Raw genomic sequence first — 16,488 nt, forward strand, 5'->3', positions numbered from 1 at the left:
GCGGAGGCACACCCGCAGCCTGGGCTTTCTCACAGAGGCAGCCCAAGTCCCGTAGCCAGTGCCTCCCTGCCCGCCTCGGCCCGGCCCGGCCCGGCCCGGCCCGGCCCGGCCCGGCCCGGCCCTTCTGTGAGCGCCCCCTGAAGGCTGAGCGGCCGCCCCAGGCCCGGCGGGCAGGAGGGTGGGGCCCGCCCCACGCGCTCCAATCAGAGAGCGGGAATGGGAGGGGGTGAGTGGCACGAGACCAAGGCGCCAAAAAGCCCTTCCTCCCTCGGCCGCGGAAGGACGCTTCCACCTCCCGCTCTCCTCGCAGCCAATCATAAACGCGCTCCATCTACTCGTCCTGCCCCCGGCGGTAAAGAGCCAATGGGAGGCGCCACTACTTCGGCCGATCAGCCAGTCAGCGGTCGAGCTTTAAAAAAAAACCCACTATCCAGTCACCGCCCGCCCGCAGCCCCCGGAGGCGAGGGTCGTTCGGGCCGCTGGTCTTTGCTATGGTGCCGGGAGCGGCGGGTCTCCCCGGTCCTCTCCACCCCGTCCGCCTCGTGGGGTCAGGTGGGCAACCCGCACCATGACCCGGCCGCTCGGCGTGGGTGTGCCGTCCCTAGGTCCGCCCGTCACGGGGTTCCAGCGCCATTTTACGCCGGCGGCCGCGACCAAAGAGACGGGCCAAGACTTCAGGTACGGGCGGAGGGCGGCTGAGGGGCGGGCGAGCGCGTGGGAGGTGGCTGCAGTCGCCGCGATGCACCGAGCCCGCCCCGCGGGGCGCCTCTCGGTTCCCGGCGTGCACCGCGCCTCCGGCAGGGGGCGCCCCCGGCGTGCGGCTCCCGGCGTGCAGCGCGCCGGGCCCGCGCGCCGGTGGAGGGGTGGTCGCGGGTTCGGGGCCGTTCCGCGGGTGTTCGGCGGCGGGAGCCTGGCGGCGCCGCTCCCCGCTCCGGCCTTGCGGCCCCGGCCGGGCTTGGCAGGTGGGGGTGTGAGGCTGTCAGGGAGCACGGCGACGTGCCAGCCGCGAGGAGCGACCGCTGTCTTCATCCTGCTGCCGTTGCTGGAGGTCCCGTTCTGAGGCGCTGGGCCGTGTCTGTGTGGTGCTGACAGTTGGCGTGAGGTGAAAGGCACCTGACGCACGGAAACTGGAGATGTTTGGCCAAGTACTGACCAGCATCTAAAACACATTATTCAAAATAGATAAGTCTACCCAAATGTGCTCCCATCTCGTGTGTTTGTGGACACAGCCACGTGCAGAGCTTGGGAGGCTTCAGGAGTTCGGCTCTAAAGAGAGAAATCCAGTTGTCATCGATTGAGCTCTTGAGCCTGTCCCAGCTGTGACCGGTGCTGGAGGACACGGTCTCCAAGGAAGGCAGTGGTGGTCAGGGACAGCAGCACCTTGCTTTGTTCATTGCTGTTCATCCTCTCTTTTGATAGCTTTGACATTTGAAGGAAAGAGGGAAGGTAAAAGTTCAGTTTTGATTCCGTGTTGCTTATTGCCCAAGAAAGTGAAACTATTTTATGTTTCGGTCTTGCTGCGGTCATCTAAAAGAACATTCTGAGGTTTTATGTGTGACTTTTTTGTTTTGTTATTTCTGCAGTGCTTTTCAAGATGCTCCATTGCATCAAAGATGCAGTTATATTTGGTAGTTTATTCCTGTGTTGTGTGGCTTTGCCTCCTCTGATCTATTGTTAGTGCTCGCAGCACAGATTTTTTGAAAGTACAGTTTTTATCCAATCAGAGATAAGCACTGATATGACTGTAAGCACTAATTACTTTTAAAGACTATTCTAGGGCTTATATTTTTAAATAAGTGAAAGAATTTCCTCCCTCATTCGTGCAGGTTGTGCCCTTAATTTTGAAAGACCTGAAAGGTCTGTTAAGTGCATCTCCTGGCTGTGTAGCTTTGTCAAATGAGATCATGTGTTCATGGATTTTGCCTTTTCTTATCTGGGTTTTTTAGTGGTCTCCCTGGTGTCTCATGATGAGATTTTGCCAAAAAATGATGGAATAATTTTTAGCAGGGATAAATATGTTTCACTGAATTTATGTATTTTGATGAAAAGTGTTAACCAGAGCTGTGTAGTTGTTGACAAAGGTACGTTAAACAACACTGACTTTTGTGTCAGGTAAAAGAGTGAAAACCAGTAACTATCATTCTTTCATCAGTTCTTCATTCTTCTAGGGCTGATTATTTGACCTCTTCTTAAGACAATAGTGGAAATCGTCCTGTGAATAGTCTTTGAATAGTTATGGTGCTCTTCACTTAAAAAGCCACGTGCTCTTTTTGTACTTCCATATATATGAAAAGCAGGTTAGAAAGCCAAGTACTTGCTCATGTTCCTCCTCATACTGTATCACATGCTTTGAAGCCTCTAGTACACTTCCGTGTCTGAAATACAATACAGCACTTGAGAAATTACTATTCTGCTTTAGTGGGACAGTTCCTATCCCTTGCACTTCCAGAAACCAGTAGAATGCAAAGTAGAAAATGTTCTCAAATGTCACCACTTGCCAGTAGCCTGATTAAAGAAGTATCAATGCATTATAAACAGCTTTTTGTGCTTCTGTAGGTGCTAAAAATGCAGAAGCCATGTTAGAAAATTTGAAAGTAATAAGCTTACGGAAAAATTCCAAATTAAATTCAAGTGTAGTTTGAACAAGTGAGTGGTGGATTCTTCTGGCCTGAACTACAAAAACAGTTATTGAGTCTGTGAAAGCACAGTCATGTGTGTATGCTTGAATATGTTAGCTCAGAATCTGGAATAAGTAAGTTTTGCCTTTGTAAACACTGTTACACAGATAGTAATGATACAGCTTTGTTTTGGAAGACACAGAAAGATTACAAAAATGGAAGAAGGTTTAAACAATTCTGTATTATGCTTGTTTTCTCACACCAATATCTGGTTGGAACTTGAAGACAAACTTCCAAAACAGCCTTAAGTATAGCCTTGAAGTTGTGAGTAAACTTCCTTGCTACATGGGAGAAGTTGAAGGCAGTAGGTTTCTAGTTCTTGATGTATTTTAATGACCAGATGTACATCATTCAGACAATCTGCCCATTTTTAGAAGTGACATTATTGATACTGAAAAGTCGCAAAAAAAACTGTTTAACACTGTTTTTAAAGTGTTAAAAAGCAGACACTTTTATTACAGCATGCTGGGTGCTTGGAGGATTGCTCCTCTAATCAAACATGTGCGTGATTCGCACTTCTTGGTTATTTATTACATATGCCTATTGCATCATTTGTTTCTACCGCTTAGTTAATCGCATTAAACAGAAATTATTTCCATAACTCCGCCCTTTGCCAGCAGTCCATCTTTGGTATTCAAGAGTCTTCATCAGGGGTCTCTAGTGGTCCCTGGTGTCTTCACAGCCTGGTGCCCTCCCCGGTGTCAGCTTCTTGGCCTAATTTCTTGAGCATGCATATTGTCATTTTGTGCTGCTACTCTGCGAAAGTCATGTAGCTCTTTCTTGGTTTAGTGGAACATTCTACTTTCCCAGTTTGCAAGGCAAGGACATCCCGCTTTGCCTCACGTCCAGTCTCTATAGAGCTACTGTTTCTCCATTAGGTTCCTGTTACATCATGCCTAGTCTTGCTGTATTAGGCTGTCTTGCTACATTATGCCTAGGGGTTTCTGAAAGATTTTTGTTTCTCTTATCAAATCCCCCATTTTCTTGAGACTTGTTCTTATAAAACATCTCGTAATTATTAGTTTCTGTAATTTCTGTATTGGAGTTGGAAATGGATATTACTGCACCACCTAACATGGGGAATTGTAAGGCAGGCTAGAATGCAAGCTACAATAATGTGTGTCATGATTGCAGATAGACCTTTTAGCCAATTTAAATTTGGTAGCCATGAAGTTATTGTCTTCTAAATTTCCTCAAATCCCCAGGTGGTGTCATCTAGGTGCAAAATTTGTGTGCATCTGTGTGCAAAATTTGTGTTTGCTGCCATATTTGGTGCATGGCAGTAGAAACTCTTCCACTCTGGTCTACGTATGCACAACAGCTAGTATTAATGACTGTGCATACTCCTTGTAAAGCTAAAAGTAGATCTAGAGCCATCCTGTTTTGCATAACTACTTGTGGTAAGCTGGTAGCTTCTTGTGTGGCTAAGAGAGCATCTATAGTTCGATTCCCTATGCTTTCTGTGGTGGCTGAGATATTGACTAATGTTTTTTCTGATTCACTTACTCTAAGTCAAGGTAAAAACCCTCTTGCATAACTGGAATCTGGTGGGTCGCTCAGCTGTGGCATTTATGACTCATTTGGCACCTGTCACATAGCTTCTTAACCATGAGCCCGATGGGTTTTGATTTTTGCCAGTTAGTGTGATGTTTGCTACTAAAGCTCCTACGGTACAAGAACCTTTCCATCCGTAAGGCAGCACATTCCAGGCAGTTCAGCCGCAGAGCCGATACCACCCTCTTATCATTCTCTCATGGAGAAATGGCTTGGGATGCAAGACCACTTATTCTTTCAAGAGAAAATACCTTTGATTTAAAGCTATTAATAATCTTGATGTGTATGTGTAAAAATAAGATGGTTGTAGACTGCAGTTTCTGTTGAAAGCCAAAGGTGCTCGTAATATGTGCTGGGAGAGATGCTGCTGACACGTGTATCTTGTTAATGGGCAGTGCTGGTACAGGTTCCTGCTGAGAAGTCTGATAATAGGAGTTTGCATTCCAGCCTGGCACCAAATGGGGGGCGGAGGGAAGAGAGAAATAAAACAAACAAACAAACCCAAACAAAACAACCTACTCACACACAGTGATTTGGGCAGCAAGAAAGTTATGGGGTTAGTTGAACTTTACAACTTACAGATAGAACTGTTTGGCTGGACTTGATTGCAACTAATGATGCATTGGAGAGGGTTTGGTTGTTGATGGTATTGATAAGGTCAGCAGCTTCCCACTATAACCCTTAAAAAAAAATATGATGGTAGGGCTTACCAGCTCAAAGTGCTGGCAGTGGAGATGGGAAGGTTGTTAACACCATCACATAAGGTACTGGTGAGGTCACACGTGGAGCACTGGGTACAGGTGAGGTCAGTCCCAGTTAAAAAAAGCTTAGTTTAAGCTGGAAGGGTGGTTAAGACTTACTAGGATGATAAAGGAAACAGTTTGAGTGAAGAAACTGACAGGTTGGCTTCATTAGCCAAGCAGAAGGAAGGCTAGAAAGTGATGAGGATGATGGTACTTTCTTTAGTCTATGAGAAAGAACTATCAGACATAAGCGCTGCTTGCATTAAAAAAAATGTAGAAATAAATTACAGCATTTTAATTTTATCAATATTCACTGTATGGCCACTTAGGTATTATTCTTTTAAAATGACAAAGTTATGTTTTCTCTTCAGAAACAAGACCATTACAGAGTTCTTCAAACCAGTTTTAAACCAAGGTAAATATATGTTTTTTAAATGGAAGTTATTTATATGTGTTTTAATTATAGAAATGTGCAGTTACAGTCCAATCTCATTCCAAATTTGAGCAGCTATATAATGCTTACTGAACATGTAAAAATGTGTACATTTAAACATTTCCTAATACTGTAACTGAAAACATTGATTTCTTATTAAAATTAATTTCTTTAAATAGTGATGTAATTATTATTTCAAGTTATTGTCTCATGCTTAGGCTAGATTATTTATAAGAACTGAAGCTGTGCAACAGATTGTGCAATTCTTTGATAGAAATAAATCGCATGGCACTAGGAAAATGAAATGATTAAGTAAATTAATTTTGGATTGCATGTGAGAGATAAAATATCAAGTAATACAGTCCAATAAGACTTGGGGTTTTTTTCCAACATTGTGATTGTAAACAATTTGTCTTTTCTCTCTGACACTGGCCATAAAGACAGAACTGTGTTGTGCTCACCAGACAGAGGAAATGTAAAAGATGCAGGAATTGGACTGTCGGCTTTATGCACTGAACCTTTTGAAAAGAACATATCTTCTCCAAAGAAGGACAGAAGAAAAAAGATGCCAGACCAAACACCAAACACAAGTCCTGTGATAGATGCTTTTCAGAGAGGACTTAAGGGGAAAAAGGACAGTGTAAACATTTTAGAGAATGGCAGAGCATACAAGGCACCACGTTCATTGTACCCTGCCCCTGAAGTTGTGATCGAAAAAATCCTTATTGATGCAGGGTCTCACAGCTGTATCTTGACCAAAAAGGATAAAACTGCCAAGTTGGAGCAGGGAAGAAATGAGAAGTGTCTGGGTGTAACAAGAGCACCGTTGTCTTGTGGAAATAGTTGGGAACAGAAAACTGACTACATGGATCTAGAAGACAGTAGTTCAGACTCTGACAATTGGGTTTTGTCATCAGAAGAAGGTGATTCTCGAAAAGCTTTGGCTAGAACTAATTTCGCTGTGAACATGTCTCTGTGCCACAAACCAGGGCTTCCCATGAAACGGCCCTGCGCTCCAGCTGTCTCTGAACTGAGGTTGCCATTGGAAGCTCTCCGCAGAGAAAGGAAGCGGAAGAAACATGGAATTCAACAATCGCAGCCACATTCTGTAAGGGCGTTCTCAGGAACAAGTGTATCACATCAGGTGTGTGTAAAAGAGTTGTTGAAGGTGGAAATAAGTGACCCATTGTGCACGTGTTTGTGTGGGTTGTTTTGTTTTGTTTTTTTCAGTGTAGGATGAGAGGCTTAGTGCTGCCTTTTTCAGATGTAACAGAAGTTTGTTCTTTTGCTACTCCTTTGTAAACCTTAGGTCATGCTTGGGTAAGCTGTCTTAACTGTTTTACTACAAATGATAAATTCTGGTTTAAAAGCAGAAAAAATATTCTGAGTTAGATGCAAGCATGAAAATGCAGCGAAAATTATAACTTTAAATTTTATTTTGTAGATAAAATGTTTTTATTTTCTTAAGTGTCTTAAAACTTTGTGGTTTTTTAACAGTGTAGTGTAGGGAACAGCCTGGCAAGTTTCTGCTAAATAGAAGTTGCAGTTAATAGCAACTCAAATTTATGAACTTAAACTATAGTAGGAGTGGGAGTGGTCCTATTATATAGTATTTTATTACAGGTTGAATTGTATTAATTTTTTTATCAACCAAGAAAATCCTTTAAAAGGTTGGTGGTTACTTGCAAGGAGGATCATTATATGTGCCTCCATAATGTGCTATAAAAGGAAAAAAAAGATTGTTTAGCTCATGTTTCCTTTTCTCCTTAGCACCCCTCCCTCTGTATTTGCTTGTCTATGCTTTCTGTTATTTTGTTATTTAAGTTTCTCATTACTTGTTTGAGGAAAACCAGCTGGGCTATGTTGCCATATAGCCCAAGGACACAAGTAGCTAATGGCCTGAAAAGTGGAGAGATTTAGAACTGGAGGCCAAACTGAGGACAAGATCTAAAATTCAGGTTATGGAGAGTCCTTTTGTTGAGATCTTTACAGCTGTGTTTTATGTTTTGAAATGAAATACATTACCATATTTCTGGGGTGTGTGGAAATAAGTCTATGCTGGATTCAACACTTGACTTAAGACATCAACATCCTGGTTTTAGAAAGTATGCAATTCACTTTATCCCTTCTGTCTTTATTTTTAGGGAAATGGATATCCTTTAAGAAAAACGTCACATTCCGGCTCAAGGGAGACTGCCTCAGGTAGAAGCAGTGCTGATAATATGATATTATTTAAATGATCAGGTTCATCACTTAGTGTCTCTTTCTGATTTTTCTTGAAGTGGTCATTAATGAATTTTGCCTTTCAGCTTAGTCCAGAAAAACCATTATAGTTGAACTGAACACTGAAGTTTAGCTGGTATTCTTGTTTTTGTCCCTTTTAACCACATGATTTTGTTCTACAGTAAGTAGAACTAAAATAAAAAGCTCACATGAATAGAAGCTTGAGCTAGGTCAGTAGGATGAGTTGTCTAACAGATCTGAACTGTGTTCCCGTGTTGTGGGTCCATGGCTGTGTAAACCAATTAGATTCTGCTGCTGTGCTTCAGTTTTCACTTCTTCTAGCACCGGGACTTGGCCAGTGCTTGACTGATCTGGCTGAAAATTGAGTTGGGAAGTTCTCAGCCACATCAGCTCCATGAAGTACGTTGCCGTGAAGTGTCCAGTTTCTGTTGGCAGCTTCAGGCAGGAAGCAGAAAATGATGGTGGGCTCTGATGCTATAAAACCATAGCCTTGAAACATCTTTCTTTGTATTCTGAATGCATTTTATTGAGCACCATTAAAATTATTGCATTATGTCCAAAATACTTTTCATAATATTCATTATTGATCACCATATATTTAATTACAGAAACTTTCTTCCAGTCCCATACCTCCGCTGGCCTATTGTCTGCTTCCAAAGGCCAATTGATTCTAGCGTACAGAAAGACTGTTCCACAGTGGTGATTGAGGTGTTTTAAAATAAAAGGATTTAATTTAATTTCTGGGTTACAATACTAACATAACAGTACAGCATTGGCTAAGTCTTAACTGCCACCCACTGTGTTCAGAAAGAAGGGAAGTACTGTAGTTTCTCATAAAAATTTCAGTCATAGTTGACTTAAAACCAGAAGTTAGTTTTTTAAAGGGTAAGTTGTTATAGTAACAGTGGTTTACTTTTTTCTTAAACACTTCACAGATGACCCATCTCAACCAAAGCCAAAGCAGGTTTCAACACACGAGGCATCTTCTCCAAATGCACTGAGAATGTCATCCGGGATGACTGCTGGTATGCAGAGGAGCCAGTCTGTTTCTTCTTGCTGCCTTTCATCTGAGGTGTCTTCTGGGCGACCGAAACAAGTAGACTTTCCTGGGAAAAGAGAACACACTGCCGTGAGTTTGGATGCAGACAGTTCAAATCAATCTGAAGTATCAAGTTTGAGTGACCCTGCTTTTAGTAGGTTATCTGCAAATTGCAAAAACAGGAGGTCTGAATTTATAAAAAATGTCTTTTTAAAGTCTACTTGTGATGGTGTTCTGCAGCTAATGGAAGGTGCTGCCCTACCTGGACACGATTCCACTCTTCCAGAGGAATACCTCAACTCAAGCAACGAAAATGAGAAAAATAATTGTTCCTCTCTAGTTTTGTTTTCTTCATATTCTGCACACAGTCCTGATAAAAATAACCGCATTTCTGTTGTGGATACCAAAGAGAATCAATTGCAGGTGGCTAACTCATGCTTTTTCTTGGAAAAGTCCATTACTTTTTCTCAGGAAAAAACTACTGTGTTGCCTTCTCTCCATCACTTAACACAAACAAAAGGTGTGGAATCTCATCTCCAGAATGGTGGCTTGTCTCAGGTGTTGGATGCTAAGAAGGAGCAAGATGGGAAAACACCAGAAAGATGTGCACACGATAAAGCTTACAATGTTCAATCCAGCAACAGGTTTTCAAAAACAAAAGACAGGACTTCAGAGAATGCTTCTGATTCTTGTTCAGTGGAAGGTTCTGGGAAACTTGCTCTCTCAGAAGAGGCTGGTAAAAGTGTTCAGTGTTCATTGTCTTTTAAAGAAGGACTTTTGGACAGGGGCCATATATCTTCACAACTCTCAGGAGAGTTAAAAGTTGAAAACACCTGCACAGACAAGTCCAAATTGAATGGAGCATCAAAAACTAGTTTTGACAGTGAAGATGAGAGTTTGGAATGTGCTCTAGATGATGACGACGATGATGACCAAGAAGTATTTATGCCACTGCAAGATATTCTCTCCTCAAGTCCCAAGCCACAGGCAGGAGCCCTGGAAGAGTCTTTTCTTGACAGTTTTTCTCAGGACACTGTGACTCCATTACTGAAGCTTCATGTAAGTGGCTAAAAAACAAAACGGGCATTGCATCAGCTTTGTTATGTTGTATTTTCTTATATTTTTTTTTTTTTGTTCATAATGCATGAAAACTCAAGTTATTTGCCTGCAAAACTGCTTACTCAGCTTAAGGGTCCTATGCTGTACAGTGCAATGTAGTTGGAGAAAGGGTGCGCTCGTTACTGTGCTTGCCCTTGGAATGGCTGAAAAATGATTTGTGCAGCCGGATTGCATTAGCTGTATGCTTTTCGGTGTTTTTTAGGAGTTCTGTTTTTGCTTTTTCCCCTCTAAAGAAAAAGGCAGGAGGTTACATTTAGAAGATGTGTGGGATCTAATGTTTTCATTTGCCTGATCAGGTAAGATTTTTATGAGTTGAAGTTAAGTAGAGGAAATTGATCTAGACATTGAGAGATCTGTGTGCTAGACTTGTCATATGTCCTTGTCACAGTCTGTGGTTGTCAGAAATCTGTGTACAAATTCTTGATCTTTGAGTGTGATGTATTAATTCCATATAAATTAGAAGTATTTTAGAAAAAGGTGAGTTACTTCCTCTGCTCACAAGGAATGGATGAAGAAGTGTTTGAATCCTAGTTTACAGGATATTATGACGAGGAATAGGTCTGTGTTTTTAAAAGCTAGCCTATTTGTTCAATAACAGCTTGTTAAATAAGTTTTATTTGAAAATAAAGGTTTAATTAGGAAAGTCCTGCAATAGGACTTAGTGTGGCGTTCCTGACAAAGTTGATACAGATTGGAAATGGCTGCATTTAAATAGAAAGATTTTGTACTGGATCTGTCTGGGATGGAGTTAGTTTTCACAACGACTGTATGGTGCTGCATATTTTGAACAAAAATGTTGTTGACAAGGGACCAGTCTCCTGGCAATTCGGGAACGCTACTTGCACAACGTCAGCTTTCTGTTCTCCCCACTCTGTTCCCAGAGCGAGTAGGCTGGAGTGGAGAAGAAGCTGAGAGGGAAAACAGCATGGGCAGCTGACCCCAGGTGACCAAAGGGATATACATACATACATACATACATATATATATATTCCTTGTCACATAGTGTCATGCTCAGCTATCAAAATCAAGCAGGGGCAGTCAGTTTGCGATGTAGCCATTACTCAGAAGTCTAGCTGGGCATCCTGCTTATGGGAGGTGCTAAGTGATTGCCTTTGCATCACTTTGTCTTTTCCCTCTCACCCCCACTTCCTTCACTTATTAAACTGTCTTGAGTTTTCTTGCTTTTGATCTTTTTACTCACTACACTGAACTACTGGGTGGGGAGATGAACAGGCTGTGTTGTGCTAAGCTGCTGACTGGGGTCAACCCACTGCTATTTTCTACAGCAGAAACCAGCAGAATACCTGTATAAATACTCTTATCCTCCTCTCCTCAAGTTTTTAAGTCTCTCAAATAGTTTATTTGTTGACTGAGGTTTCTCTCTCCACAAGCAGATGTGGGACAGCCATAATTATTTTATCTGTCCTTACAATGCATTATGCAAGCACATTGCAGATCAGATGTGCGTGGTTACATACGTCTTATGTAATTAGCAGTTAATACTGATAAACAGATGCAGCCTCAATCAAATGTTGGTGGAACATGTATGTGACCATGATGTTTGGCCTGTCCAGTTTCTGCATAATTAGTGGCCAAGTAAGACAAAACAGTTAAGAACTGTCCCAAAATTTCTGTGGCTTTTTTTCATACATTAGCAAACTTCTTTTGTCTCATGAGAAGGGATAAAAGTGCACATTGGAGTGAAGTCTTGATTCCTCAGTTCAAAAGTAATTTTAGGCATATTAACCAGATATAAAATAAGGTAAGAGGCGTTCAGCTTTCCCACAAGATTTCCCCCACAAAGACATGCTGCTTGTTACTTGAAAGATATGTCTGAATAATAAAAATATATGCTGAATTAACTTACTCTTTAATTGGGTGGACATTGCATTCTTAAACTAACTCTGTTACCTTTGGGTAATAGGCAGTCCCTAATGAGAGGGTACACTCTTATTGAATTGTGTTCTCCTAAAATAAAGGAGCTCATAGAAAGAAGCTTTGTCACTAGTAAGAGGCTTGTAATTTAAGGTGATGTCAGAAAGGCACTGCCTGTGCAGAGAAATGAATCATGGCCATAAAAGATTTCAAATCTGTGTTGTCTGCTACTAGCTGAATAAACACTGGCTACTGAAAAACAAGCTGATTTCACTAGCAGTTTAGACTTTCTTTTAGTGTGCTTTTGGTTTTTTAATTCTATTTATTACCTTCTTAACTTGGATTTGTATTAGGATCTTCATTGGAAGTTTTGTTTAGTCTGATGGTTTTAGAAGTGATTTAGCAAATCATGGTGCTTTGCCCTCTAGGGACTCCAGAAATTCTATTCTGTGACTCTATTAAGTTAACACAGAGATACTGAATCATTTTGGGGGTTTCTTGTCTCACACAAAAATGGGGATGCCCAGCGTCTCAGTGGATGATAATAATAAAGCTGTGAGGTAAAAGGCTTCTGATGCCAATGCTCCGTGTGAAGGTTAGCTGGAGGTCAGCCCCAGGGAGAGAAGCAGTGACTTGCTTTGCTGTTCAGATCCATTGTGAAGCACAGTTATTTCTAAATTAATCACTGAGGGAGATGTGACTGTTATATAAAATTGTCAAGGGACCTGAACTGTTAATTGTCCTGTTTTTCAGGGTCTCCTTTGAGGTTTTATATTCAGGTAAAATATCATTGAAATTGGAAGAGGTTTCTATTATGGTTATTTGTTGTCTAACTGAATTAATTGATAGCTAGTGGTATTTTTTTTTTTTAATTTCTTATTGTTTCATTTACAGCTTTCTAAGACTCCTGTTGTTAACCAGGTGTCATATGTGAACAGCTTAGAAAATCTTTTGAAGGAGAAAGAAGAATCAAAAAGGTTTGTTTCTTAGAGCTACTTTGAAAAATTTGGCATGGAGTTGTAGAAGCTTAGGTTTACCTCATCTCTCTGCAACTGATGGAGTTTGGGTAGCAGCAAGCTAAGCTTTGCCTGCTGATGCCACCAACATACACCTGACAGGACCTACAAGTGTGGCTTAACTGTAAAAGCTGAATGACAGGCTCCTTCCAAGCAATAATGAGTGATTTATGATACATCTGTCTACCTCTCAAGAGCTGGGCTAAATTTACTGTAGGTCACTGAGCCAGCTAGCAGCTGCTGGTCAGGCATGAAATAGAAGTATTTATGTAAACGGACTGTTCTAGTTTCTTCGAAGGCGTTTGTAGCTCAGTTTTGGTTTCCAGAGTTGTATCTGAGTAGTTACACAGTTCAGTGAACAGAACTAATGAGTGTTCTTACAAGAGGTCTTTGGGGTCGAAAGTGTAATGTGGGATATGTACTAATAGCAAGTGGTGATGATGAGTATATATGTATACTCAGTATATAACTGTTTTTATTAAAGGATCTGATCCTAGTAACTATGGGCTGACTGACTATGGACTAGTGAATGCTCCTGTAACTATTTAACAAATAAAATACTGTAAAATACTAGTCTGACATTTAAAAAAAAAATTAAAAATGCATCCAGAAGATTGAAAGTTTTGTTCAATTACAACAAATTCTGTCAGAAGTTGATTGAGAGTATTTGTCTCTGACATACTAGTGATCAAATGTACTGTTGGGAATTCTTTAGGCCTTGAGAAACATCTACTTTGTATCTTGGAATAGCAAGATGCTTGGATTTTGCTTGGATGTGATGTCTTGCATACTTTTGCCATGCGTAATTGGCTACTGCCTCCTGTGTTCACATTTGGAGTTTATATTCTGTTGTCTTCTGTTGTAAGTACTAAGTGGTGATCATAGATTCTGCTGCTGCTGTTATTTCAGGGTAGATGAGCTAGAAAAGCTGTTGCAGGAAGACATAGAAGGAAGGGAAACTGATTCTGCAGCTGGAGATGATGAGGAGAATGCCAGTGGAGATGAAGACCTCTCAGAAGAACACAGGTCATTCCAACTCCAAAACCAATTAAATCTAGTTCTTCACTTTTCTAGCCTTTTTTCTAATCTCTCTCCATCAGTATTTGTTTATGTTTATTGTGAACCATTTTTATTGTCTTTTGGGGTTGGGTGGATTTTTCTGGACATTACTGTATTTTAATGATTGATCTTTCGCATGAGGCTGATGTGTTCATCATCTGAAAATAACTGTCTCAACCAGCAAATAGACTCTGTTTAAATTCATAAAAGCAATTTTCAATTTTACAGGGCATTTATAAAGAGATTTTCAGTAGTAACTCGTGCCATACCTGACTACCACCCTGGAGAAGATATATTTGATTTATCAACCTCTGGGAAAGTCTTCAATCAACATAACCTTGACTTGAGGAATTTTCATTTCATCCCTCAAAATCCTATAGAAAAGCTCCTTCTTGGGTGAGACTATCCTCTTCACTCTCTTGTGTTTATTTGTACTTCAGTGTTAGCGGTTTATCAGATAAAATATGCATGCAAATGAGTTTAGTCTTACTAAGTAGGCAAGACTGACTCTTTTCCTGGAATTTTCCTTTCTAGGTTAGCTTTGTGGAACAGTTAATTGTTACTTGAAGCATCCTTCTTTCCTCTTCTGGAATTCTTGGGGGAAAAATATATACAAACCATCTTAAATGAGACATAAGGGAAAAAAAAGGTTTTCTGTCCTTTTCCATATTTCAACTATGTTGGGCTGTTGTTGATAACCTGGCCAGATTGGGGAAGATAAATGCAGAAGAGAAATGTTATCATGAAAAAAAACTATCCTAAGACAGAAAGACCTTTGTGGTGAACTGATTTGTGACCTACTAATATTGCATTGTGTCTGCTGAAAGGCTTTTACGTGTTTTTGTCCTGGATGGACCTGGGACTTAGGGTTCCATTTAATGGGGATTGCAGAAAGTCATGATTCCTGGCATCTGTTAGATTCAGTTACTGAGCTTGCAGTGTGTCTGTGTGTATATATTCAACTGTTCTGTAACTCACAGGGATTTGTATTCTTTATTTATGAGTCTGTTAGACTACAAATAGCTGGACAAATTCTTGCCTAATACCACAAGTGCAAAACCTGAAAAATTCTGGTTATTTCAGTTGGCATTTTATTCCAAACTTGCATTAGCGAAACGGAGAGAATTCATTTTATCTTAAAGGATTTTTGCGTCCATGTCTATGTGCTATTGCGGCTGTGAAGAAGAGGAGGGTGGCTTCTCCCTTTCTCTTGAGGGAGTGATGTTTGTGACATAGTCCTTTGGCTTCAAGCTTTTTTATTAATGTTTTGAAGACGACAAGGATATAAGCTTCAAAAGTATCTTGTAAATCAGTGACTTGAGAAGTGAGGATTAAACAAATCATCTCTTGCAGAAGGCAGTTAGGATTTAATTGCTTATGCATTCAGTGCAATTGACACAGCCAGCACATACTGGCTGTCCAGTTGGCACGTGGATATCTTCCTAGCCACTTGTTCAGTCAAACAGGCAGAGCGTACATGGAGAACTTAGGACACAGATCTCTCAACAGAGCTCCCTGGTTCAGTTGATACTGAGCAGAGAGGAGACTCAAGAAGGGTATGTGGGAAACTGGATATCACTAATTCAGCTGCTTCTGACATACCTGACTTTCTAAAGAAGGCTGAAGCTATAATAATTCCATAATGAAAAAGATATCTTTTCTGTTCTTCCAACAGCTACTTTTTGCACCTCACAAGTTTGCACAGCAAGAGTAGACTCTTTAATTATAACTGCTTTAGTTTGCCTCCAGACTCTTTATTTAAAAGATTATTTTAAAAATTTCCAACAAAGTCTATTTTTTACTTCTAGAAGTGTTGGTACAGGTCATTGAACAGTAAACAATCTTACTCACTGGTCTCATTGAGCATGGCAGCCTGTCTGCATAGACACACATAATGATTTGTAGTACAGTAGTGTAAATCAATGCTTGTTTGAAGCTATTCTCTAAGCATACAAATGTTTCAGAGTTATACGATATGACATTATGATGAAAAATACAGTAGTTCTAGATAACAAATAAGGTTTAATTACTGTAGTATTTCATATAGATAAAAGCATAAGAAAGAAATCTGTTTTAGATGTTCTGATCTTTGCTGTTGATGATCTGAGGAGCAGGGAAGTTCTTGTGCTTTTGTGAAAATGCTGATTCAACCACTAACTGATTTTTCTCCTCTTTTCCCCAACCCCATCTTTGTCTTGCAGTTCTGGTGCAGCACAGCAGCTTTCTTTAGCTATTAATGGCTTTCTAAGTTCTGCTTACAGCTGTATCTTGTGTCCCATACCAATTCTAAAGTGGCTTTTCCAGGTAAGACTGTATTATTCATGCAGTTATACTTTGTTCAGGTATAATGTTCTTCATGGAAGCCAGTTGTATCAGGAATAATCAGAACAAGTTTGTGAACCTGTTGCATTAGGTTAACAACTTCTAAATCTAAAAATCTTTCTTTCTGGGTTCTGATCTGTTCTCCAGTCTGAAATACTTTGATTGTCACTAAGGGTAAAACAGTAAACATAGCTTTTTCTTCACACTCTGAGTGACTGCAGAGCTGCACATCCCTGTCCATCTTCATACGTGTTACTGCATTTGAAAAGGGCACAGTACATGCTAAGTAAGAAGAGATTTTAGGATGTAATAGTGTGGGTCAAATCACACTGTTATGTTAATCTTATTTCCTTCCACCCTTAAACAAATTAAAAACCCAAACTTGCTGCAGTACAGAAGAGTACCA

At 40.7% G+C, this 16,488-nt stretch overlaps 1 protein-coding gene across 4 annotated transcripts in view; it reads left to right on the forward strand.

Annotated features, from left to right (window-relative positions):
• The first annotated feature begins 392 nt into the window (after positions 1–392).
• The window catches only part of SLF2 (SMC5-SMC6 complex localization factor 2), a 31,175-nt gene continuing 15,079 nt past the window's right edge, over positions 393–16,488 (forward strand). Inside the window, exons 1-9 of one of the 4 annotated variants that reach the window (XM_065067166.1) lie at positions 393–678; positions 5,347–5,390; positions 5,849–6,552; positions 7,553–7,610; positions 8,588–9,750; positions 12,580–12,662; positions 13,611–13,727; positions 13,989–14,156; positions 15,962–16,064. In XM_065067166.1, the coding sequence (XP_064923238.1) occupies positions 569–678; positions 5,347–5,390; positions 5,849–6,552; positions 7,553–7,610; positions 8,588–9,750; positions 12,580–12,662; positions 13,611–13,727; positions 13,989–14,156; positions 15,962–16,064 (2,550 nt within the window). In that variant the 5' untranslated portion in view covers positions 393–568. Of the gene's footprint in view, positions 679–817; positions 1,447–5,346; positions 5,391–5,848; positions 6,553–7,552; positions 7,611–8,587; positions 9,751–12,579; positions 12,663–13,610; positions 13,728–13,988; positions 14,157–15,961; positions 16,065–16,488 lie in introns of those variants that run through there. The other 3 variants (XM_065067164.1, XM_065067167.1, XM_065067165.1) reach the window with 3 other exon arrangements.

The sequence above is a fragment of the Columba livia genome, chromosome 6 (assembly GCF_036013475.1).
Source record: "Columba livia isolate bColLiv1 breed racing homer chromosome 6, bColLiv1.pat.W.v2, whole genome shotgun sequence".
NCBI lineage: Eukaryota > Metazoa > Chordata > Aves > Columbiformes > Columbidae > Columba > Columba livia.